The sequence below is a fragment of the Chenopodium album genome, chromosome 3 (assembly GCF_948465745.1).
Source record: "Chenopodium album chromosome 3, dcCheAlbu1.1, whole genome shotgun sequence".
Taxonomy (NCBI): Eukaryota; Viridiplantae; Streptophyta; class Magnoliopsida; order Caryophyllales; family Amaranthaceae; genus Chenopodium; species Chenopodium album.
The window spans coordinates 63,690,475-63,700,737 of NC_137836.1; the positions used below are offsets into that span (position 1 = coordinate 63,690,475).

A 10,263-nucleotide genomic window follows, 5' to 3' on the forward strand; every position below is an offset into this window, starting at 1 on the left:
AGATCACCAAATAATAATAATAATAATAATAATAATAATAATAATAATAATAATAATAATAATAATAATAATAATAATAATTTGCACAGCGGAATTTTTGGGTACAATTTATGAATCCCGGTGGTGAGTTTAATTTTTTAACCCACTGGCAGGGGGAAAATTTTTGTGAATGGCACCAATATTTAACCTGCTCTTGATACCATGACAAACTAGAGAGAAATAGAATAGAATAGCTTGATTATTATTCATCAATAGGTAGAGTATTTATACAAAACCTACGAATATAAGATAGGAAACAATATTCCTAAAATGTATATTACCATAATCATAAATCCTAAAGATATATTCTCTAAATAATATCTTAACATAAAATAAACCTAAATATATTATTCTCCTAATAAGATCAATACGGAAAATATATCATTCATATACTTTCCGATATCTCATACATCTAACAAAAACTAAATTGGAGTTTTGAAGGAGTTTTGTGAGAAGTTAGAAAACGACCCTAGGTGAAATTATGCATCCCAAAACATATTTATTGTACGTTTAATATCTATAATTTATATAAGAGTAAAAATTATAAAAGTTGATATTGGGAAACTATTTTGAGAGACGAATTTAATAAGATCTCATATAACTATGTTTTGGTTAACGTATCAATCATAATAGTCCATTGTTGCAATAATATTGGAGTGGAGTAAGTATAAAATATTGCCTACTTTATCTTTACTCCTAATCAATCAAGCTTTGGTGTAAATTTTGAATAAAAACAATACTCCGTACAGTACAGTTTGCTTGCACAAAGACCAGGAAAACGCGTTACAAATGGCTCCATTATGGAGTATTCACTATTCAGACAAGTTTGCATTCTTTAAGCATTGAAAGAAGTGTGCAGTGTGCTACAAATGGCTCCATTATGGAATATTAGCATGCCCACTGAATCATTATTAATTTTTAACTATTCAGACAAGTTTGCATTCTTTAAGCATAGAAAGACGTGTGCAGTGTGCTACTAATGGCTCCATTATGGACTATTAGCAAGCCCACCGAATCATTTTTTTTTTTTTTTTTTACCTTATTACGAAGTATTCTCTTTTAAAAAAAAAAAAACAAAAAACAAAAACTTATTACGAATTACTACTATATTTTTTGGTATCCTCTAGTCTGTGATTGTTGATTCCCTTCCAATGCACGTGAGGTTTCCTAGAATTTGTTCATTCCCATTCAAATGCACGTGAGTTTTTCTTGAATTTGATGATACAACATACAAGCAATTTACTAATACCCTGGTTTCACTATCCAGCCTCCATTATACAGTCTCACACACACTGAAACACGCATAATTGCAGTACCATATTAAAACCAATAACCAAAACAGAAAAAATGGAGATTGCAGGTACCACTCTTTCTGCTGTTCAAACTATTTTAGCTGCGCTGCAATGTCAAGAGCTGAAAGAGATCCACTCAATGACTGACTACAAATCCCAACTTGATGACCTCCAAAGCACTGTTGAAACTATCGATTCTGTTCTCCGTGATGCTGCTGAGATCAAGCAGGAGCTCCTCTCCCATCAAGAAAGACGTTTGATTGACGAGCTCAAGGATGCTGTCTTTGAAGCGGATGATCTGCTAGATGAGTTTGTCACTATTGCTCAGCAGAAACAACTCCTCAAGGCTGATGGTAAAGTCTCTGAAAAAGTTTCGAGCTTCTTTTCGTTTTCCAACAACCCACTTAGCGTTGCTTACAGAATGAGTCGAGGAGTTAAGAAGATCAAGAAGAAGCTGGATGCTATTGCTTACAACAAGCAATTTAGCTTTAAGCATGATCCTCAACCTATGAGGAACAGACGGTCTGACACCGATTCACACGTCAATGAAGCTGACATCATCGGAAGAAAGGATGACTTGGAGAATATCATTGGTATGTTGCTTGATACTAATGTTAAACAAAATGTTTCTTTCTTGACTGTGGTGGGAATCGGAGGGTTGGGCAAAACTGCTCTTGCGCAACTTGTGTATAATGATCCCAGGGTCAAATCTGCATTTCCGTTGAGGAAATGGACTTGTGTCGCTGATCAAGATCAGAAAGAACTGGATGTGAAAGAAGTGATTTGCAAGATTATGGGTCAGAAGTTTTACGAGTGCTATACTATGGATAAAGTGCAAAGCCTAGTTCAAGAACAGCTACAAGGTGAGAAATACTTGCTTGTTTTAGATGATGTTTGGACTGAGAAGCATATTCAATGGCTTGATTTGGTAAAATACTTGATTGGAGGTCAAAGGGGAAGTTGGATTGTGGTGACTACACGCTCACAAAAGACTGCAATGATTGTTAGAGGTCAAATGTATAACCTGCAAGGCTTGTCCAAGGAAAACTCATGGCTCTTGTTTGAACATAATGCATTTACTTCAGAACAATCAAACCCTCCTTACGACTTGGTCAAGATTGGGCGAAAGATTGTTGACAGATGTGCTCGAGTTCCGCTAGCTATAAGAGTGGCTGGAAGTCTTTTGTATGGTCAAGACAAAGGTAAGTGGCAGTCAGTTCAGGAGATTGGGTTAGCCAACGTAAGGGAGAGCGAAAATGGGATTTTGTCCATATTGAAGTTGAGCTTCCATCATCTTGAGTCTCCAATTAAGTGTTGCTTCAGTTATTGCGCATTGTATCCTAAGGATTTTGAGATGGAGAAAGAAAAGTTGAAAAGCCTTTGGATGGCACAAGGTTATATTGTTCCATTAGATAAAGGTCAAAGTATAGAAGATGCTTGTGAGGAATATTTTTCGATTTTGGTGAGGAGATGCTTTTTCCAAGATGTCAAGAAAGATGAATTCGGTGAGATTCACTCATGTAAGATGCACGATCTCATGCATGATATTGCTCTAGATGTCTCGGGGAAAGAGATTTTCCATGCAACAAATACCATTAGAGGCAACCTAGATAATAAGGTTCGCCATCTACTTGTTGTAAACATGAGGGAACATGACAATTACTCTTTATTAGGTAAGACCTATATTCGATCTCATCTTCATTTTTATTCCAATGTTGAAGAAGATATACAATCTTTGGAGGAGGCATTAGTTGTGAATTGCAGGTGCCTAAGGGCATTGGATTTGAGATCGTTAAGAATAAAAAATTTGTCAAGCTGCATAGGTGAATTCTTGCATTTAAGGTATTTAGATCTCTCATTTAATAGAGATCTACAAGTTCTTCCTAAATCATTTACAAAACTTTGTAATCTACAGACCTTGAATTTGAGGGGGTGCAATAGGTTGAGAGAGTTGCCAAAAGATATGAGAAAACTAGTTAAGCTCAGGCTCTTAGATGTAAAGCGTTGTGATGATTTGACGTATATGCCCAAGGGCATGGATAAGTTGACTTCCCTTCATAGGCTTAGTGATTATATTGTGGGTGGAGGAGGGAGTTGTTCAAGTTGGAAACAATGGTTTGATGGCCTTAAAGACCTAAAGGCTCTTAACAACCTCAAAGGTACGCTTAATGTTCACATTAGGTGGCCCAAAAAAGATAGGAATTTTGTCAAGGAAGATGATATGAGAGAAGGACTATACATGAGGAATACAGAACATTTAATTAATATATTGTTTGATTTCATACATGAAGTGGGTGATGATGGAGGAATGGATGTAGAGTTAAGTTTGATGGAAAATTTGCAGCCTCATTCTAATTTGAAGTATTTAACTGTGGGAAATTACAATGGTCTAAAAATGCCTGGTTGGTTAACCCTTATTCCAAATATAGTAACACTTAAGCTTTATAATTGTGGGAAGTTGGAGTATCTGCCATGCCTGAGAAACTTGCATAATTTGAAATCCATACAACTTGACTGTTTAGCAATGCTAAAGTACATAGAAGTGGATGTTCCTTCTTGGGCTAATTCCAGCTCCATGATGCCTATGTCGTCTGGGTTGGGAAGCAGTGACAAGGAACTATTATTATTTCCCTCCCTTGAAGAAGTTAGGTTAGAATCTCTGCCAAAGTTGGAAGGATGGGGGAGAGGGGTAGTAGGCTGGGTGGAAGACAACAACAAGCTTCGATCACAGCAATTACTACCATGCCTTTCCCAATTGCAGACACTGAGAATATACGATTGCCCAGATTTGACATGTTTTCCATCATGTCCCAATTTAGAAATCCTAAATTTAATGAGTTTCAACGAAGGACTGCAAATAATTAGTAACAAAAGAGATGAAATAGCTCCCGCATCCTCCTCCACATCTAGCAATCCCAAATTACAGAGTGTTAACATAGACAACATGGCATGGCCAAATATGCTGCCGTCAGAGTATTTTCATTGTGTTATTAATCTAATTCTATGGATGAGCAAGGAGGATGTGGATCTGCCCAATTGGATGCAGTCTTTGCCCGCCCTCCAAACCCTGAAAATTTACGGACACAAAGCACTGAAAGCCATCCCAAATTGGATGCCTAAACTCACTTCACTCACAACACTACACCTTTGGGGCTGTTCAGAAACCCTGAAGAGAAGATGCCATAAAGATCCACCTGGAGAGGACTGGCCCTATATTCAACACATCCCCAACATTCACATTGGTGCGTCTTTCTTCTCCTTTGTGATTTATTTGATTAGTCAAGGGGGTATGTCATGTGTATGTATCTTCATTTATGCCTTAATTTCACTAAATAAGATCATATTGAAAATCGAACATAAGACATTAGCGAATCCTCTTTGTGTTTCTGTAGCTTAAGTTTTCACGATGTTTCATTTTTTAAAGTTAATCTTGTTCAGTTTTTTTAGTTCCTGAATGACCACTTTTGATTAATGATTTAATCACTATTATTGTTGATGCAGATAGATTAAATTGCAAGATTAAAGGTTTTATAATATAACCCTGAATTTTGGTACAAATTAAAATACTATTATAAGAAAATTATAGGTGTTATTTGCTATTTTGAAATTGTGAATTGTTGTTATATAACCTGAATTTAAATTTTATCAAATCACAAAAAGTCAAAAATACATTTTGCTTGATTATTTTAAATTAGCTTTACATTCATTTATATTTGATTGAGTTTCTAATACAAAGTAATGTTTTTGTTTAATTATCTATTCAATGATTTATAAGTTTTTTTAAAAAGGAAAAATTGCTCCCATTAATCTGAACTTTGCCTCGTCTGCCGAAAATAATCCCAACTTTCGTTTATTATTTATTGCACCCAACTTTGGGGGGTATTAATTTCTATTGCACCCAAATGACCTGCAACCGGTAAATCAGGTAAACATTTCTGATTTTTTTTTTTTTTGCATACGTGTCAACATGTAATTAGTTGGAAAAAAAATAGGAAAAAAAATAATTAAAAAAAAAACCCCACAGCCACCCTTAGCTTGTCCACCAGCCACCAGCACCACCATCACCGGCGCCGACCCCCTCTCTCGCGTATCGTCCCCTCTCTCTCCCGCAACCACCCTCCCCACCCTCTCTCGCAACCACTCTCCCGCAAAACCACCTAAAACCCATCCCCCACCCTCGAAAACCCTAATCGGACCTCCCTAGCCATCGCTAGGGGTTCAGTCAGGGTTTTTCGAGGGTGGGGGATGGGTTTCCGGGGGTGGGCGGTGGAAATTAATTTTCGAGGTGGGTGATTTTCTGGGGTTTTCGTGGGTGGGGGAAGGGAAGGGGTGGGTTTCGAGGGAGGGGGAGGGGTTTCTGGGGGTGGGCGGTGGTTTCCGGCACCAGGGGAGGGTTTTTTCGGGGGTGGGGGTGGGGGTGTGGTGGCAGCCGCTGGGTATGGGTGGGTTTGTGGGGTTTTTATTTTATTTTATTTTTTGTTTTTTTGTTTTTTTTTTTTTAAAAAAAAAAAAAAATAAGCCAATCATACGCTGACACGTGGCTAGGTAACCTGCTACATCAGGTTAGATGACCTGTTGGGTGCAACGAAAATTAATACCCCCTAAAGTTGGGTGCAATAGATAATAAACGAAAGTTGGGATTATTTTCGGCGGACGAGGCAAAGTTCAGATTAATGGGAGCAATTTTTCCTTTTAAAAATGATCAGTAACATTTCATCAGTATTTTCCAATGGTTACAAACCCATAATTACCTATAAACTCTTATAGCTGCCCATGAATGAGCATCAATGCATCATTGGTTACAAACTCTTCAACATCCCCACCAGTTCATCAATTACTACGGTACTACCAATCAAATGCCCAATCATCACTTTGACTGATCGTTCTTTAGTATCTTCAGGGACTTTCAATCACATGCTTGTGAATTCATCAGCTACTACTTATCACATACCCATTTACAAACACGTGACTGTTCGTACAAACTCTTCTAGATCCCCAGGCCATCAATTCATCAGTTTGTATATTTTTATGCTATACTCCGTACATGATAGGACCTCCTCTTTCTTTTTGATTGATTTGGGTGTCACTGATCCTCTTCCCTGTAATCTTCTTTTTTAATTTGATGTAATATTTCTTATTCAAAGATAAAAGGCTTATTGGTCTTCTGTCACTAACTCAGAGTTTAACTTGACTTTTGAGCGTTGAATGCTTTTAACAGTGACGATTACTTTGTATCTACTAAGCGTAGTTGTTGGCTTTTAACCCCTCATGAAACCATGTATTTTAATGTACTGTAATTTAACTCACATCTTTTGTTGCTAATAATATATGTCAAGAAAGCTTCTTCAAATGCTCAACATCCTTTAATGACTTGTTTTGTGTTCTGTTGCAGGTTAATATTTGCCTTGGATACGTTCTCAATAACATTCTTAGTAACTGTTTGGCCTAGTTTCTACAAGTGTTTCTTTATCTAAGAAATAGAAACTGGGCCAAACAAGGGTTTTTTAAGAAACAAAAACACTTTCTCAAGAAGCCCAAAATAACTTCTAGAGTGGGAAAAATAAGAAGCACCAATTTTGAGCTTCTCTATATCAGTTTCTCGGGGAGCTGATTTCCCATTTAATGAAACTTTTTTTTGGACAAAAATATCCTTAACATTTTACAAAAAGACCTCTAATATCCAATTAAAAAAAAGAAACCCCCCTTCTCTCTCTCTTCACCTCTCATAAACACTGAGCAGCTCTTTCTCTCTCCAAAAACACGAAACGCTCAACCCTCAAGGCCAAACGAAGACGGCGTCCGACGACATGCAATCCGGTCCTCCTAGACCACCGGCGCCACCATTTCGTCCACCCAAGAGGACACAACCAAGCAATAATAAGGTAATGTTTTTTTACTTATTAAAATTTTCTCTTTTGTGGGTAGAACCCTAATTTCTTTGCATTGATTTTGAAATAGGAGAAAGCTATAGATCTCAGTGGTTCTCCTCATCCAAATCATCTCAATACTTCACGAACAAGAAGTTCTGCCAATGAGGTTAGTGAATTGGTCCAGAATATAGATCTTGAAAATTTCATTTTTGATTCAATTTAGCAAAATACTAACCGTTTACACAAATTCAATTTCTGGGTATTCTTAGAATTTAAAGACTGGGTAAATGATACCTGTGTTAGGACAATGCCATGAAATTAATGTTAAATATAGTATGGTTATAAGTTTAATGTGGTTTAGGCGGAATAGCAATCGAAACTAAAAACAATGTCATCTGTAAGGGCTGAGCTTGTTAATCTCATACGCAGTAATGAAAAATTAGAACTCGGAAGCTTTTCTTTCATATATGTTACATTGAAGTTATTTGTAATCGTAGTGGGTTCGATATAGTTGTTGTCTAGTACAACATTAGAGCCCAGAAATATGCAAAGTCATTAAGCTAGAGATAGGAAGTTGTTTGCTAGGCTGCTTGTTTTGGGGCATAAGGGGGTGTCAGATTGACAGTTGGGGACAATATTAGAACTATGGTCTTTATTAATTGGTAAAGTTAGGAAATGTGTCTACTTTTTTAGAACATCCTAAATTCCTAATATTGTATTATAATTGACTATTGTTTTTTGACAAAGGGATTGCTGAGTACCTCGATATTGTGTGCCTTGTTGCTATATCAGAGTAAATAAATAAATAAGGCCTCCTTGAGAGTCTTGACTTTGATATTATAAGTTGTTAAGATGAATTATCGATTTCTTTCTCTTTTAACCATTACAAGCTATGCAGTACCTGTTATACCTCTACATATATGGATGTGGTTTATTATATGCCACTGATAGCTGTGCAGTGCAAATTTTGGGCAGTTGGCCACTTAGCCATATAATTGGACGTTTATCTCGTTCTAATTGAAAGTTATATTTAAGGGCTATAGTCATGGGTATTTCTGATCTATGTTGACAATGGTGTAGTATATGTACGTAGTTGGATGTTTATTTAGTATATTCATTGCTTGTGTTGGTATCAAATTTACTTGCTTATATCCGGACAAGGTGATAGTAGAATGGTTGAAATATATTTTTGAGGTATTGAGGTTATGATGTCATTTATATAGTATCATATTCTTTGTAAGAACTAATAGACAGGGAACCATTACCTAACCTTTCTTAAAGGTGAGTAATAAAGTTTGGCTATACATTATGCATCAACAAATTAATGAACATGTTATGAATGGGCTTTATATATATATATATATATATATATATATATATATATATATATATATATATATATATATATATATATATATATATATATATATATATATATATATATATATATATTAGGGAATGAAATGCATGTTGGATTTAAAGAGTACTCGGCTTGTATGTTGTAAGGTTTGTCAATATAATGCTGGTAGAATTTATAAAGCGTGACCTTGGGAGGCAGATTACATTATTATGTTGTGTGTATGGTTGGTGAAGCTTATGCGTAATGCACAACGTTTCATGGCTTTGTTTGTCTTTAGATTAACGAACAAGTAAAGAGGTCAAAAGCAACTTGGTCTGATGAAACAACTAAGATTTTTTGTGAGGTTTGTGCTGAAGAGGTCCATGCAGGGAATAGACCACACACTCATTTTAGCAAAATTGGTTGGAATAATGTGGTTATAAAGTTCCAACAAAGGTCTGGTAAAAAGTATGACCAGAAGCAATTAAAAAACAAGTGGGAGAAGTTAAAAACGGAGTACGCTACATGGAAGAATCTCGTAGAAAAGGAGACAGGGTTAGGATGGGATCATGAGAAAAATACAATTGTTGCATCCGATCAGTGGTGGGCACTCCAAGAACAGGTGAGCATAACAATAATCTGATTTGTACATTGCCTTTTTTCAAGTAGTTAGTTTTAACTAATTACATTTATTTATTTGTATAGGCCAATCCGAGTGTTGCTAAATTTCGTGAAGCTGGAATCCAAAATTTAACAGAGTTAGAGATCATGTTTGCTAAAATAATTGTTTCTACTACAACTTCATGGAACCCTTATTCACAAGATGATATTGAAATAGAAGACTTGACTACCATAGGAAACGAAGAGATAGAAGATGAGGAACAAGTTGACATTACTATGGATGGTAGTATCAATGAAACAGTATCTCAACAGCTTGAAAGTGAAAGCATTGACAAGACCAAAGTCAATACAACATCGGAAGAAAAAAAAACACAAAAAGGAAATAAATCTAAAGTTAGCACAGCTAAGCTCATGCAAAATGAGCTAAAACGTATTATTGGTGCGATGGAGAATTTCTCTCAATCTAGTGCTACTGTAACTTCAAAAAGAACTGATCTTCTTGGTTGTAGCATTGGAGAGTGTCTAACATTGCTAGCTACAACACCAGGGGTTGAAATAGGAAGTGAACTTTATATGTTAGGAACTCGTTTATTTGTCAAACGAGAATATAGAGAGATGTTTGTTGGTATTCCTGATGAAAATATACGGAGTTGTTGGCTTGAGCAAGAATTGGAAAGGGAGAAAAAAGCTTCTCAACGTTAATTATTTTTTTATTTGTTATGAAACATTGTATTTATGCTTTGATTGCTACTTTTTTTAATTACCTTGTTGTAACATACCAACTTTCTTATTTATGTCAGTTATTTTGATTTTCTTAGTATTTGTTATATATTATTATCATTATACTTTCTCATATAATATTAGCTTTTTATAGTTGCTTCGTTATATAAGGTTTACTTTAAAGTATACAATTTTAATTGGTTCCTTGTTTTTTTAATCAGGTTAGTTCAAATGGAAGTGCTTATGATGATGTAATTGATGAATCCTCCTCCGAAGAAGAAGACGATGAAGATTTATTACTTCAAGAACAACTGAGGGGTAAACAAATGATGTTATATGCCGCCACAGGGGTAACGATACTTACCAAATACTATCTTAAATA

General features: G+C 35.7%; 1 protein-coding gene across 1 annotated transcript; it reads left to right on the forward strand.

The window, feature by feature from the left end:
* The first annotated feature begins 1,386 nt into the window (after positions 1-1,386).
* On the forward strand, positions 1,387-4,728 carry LOC145625199 (putative disease resistance protein RGA1). The gene has a single exon (XM_081678274.1). The coding sequence runs from the start codon at positions 1,387-1,389 to the stop codon at positions 4,726-4,728; it is 3,342 nt and encodes a 1,113-aa protein (XP_081534400.1).
* The last annotated feature ends 5,535 nt before the right edge of the window (positions 4,729-10,263 follow it).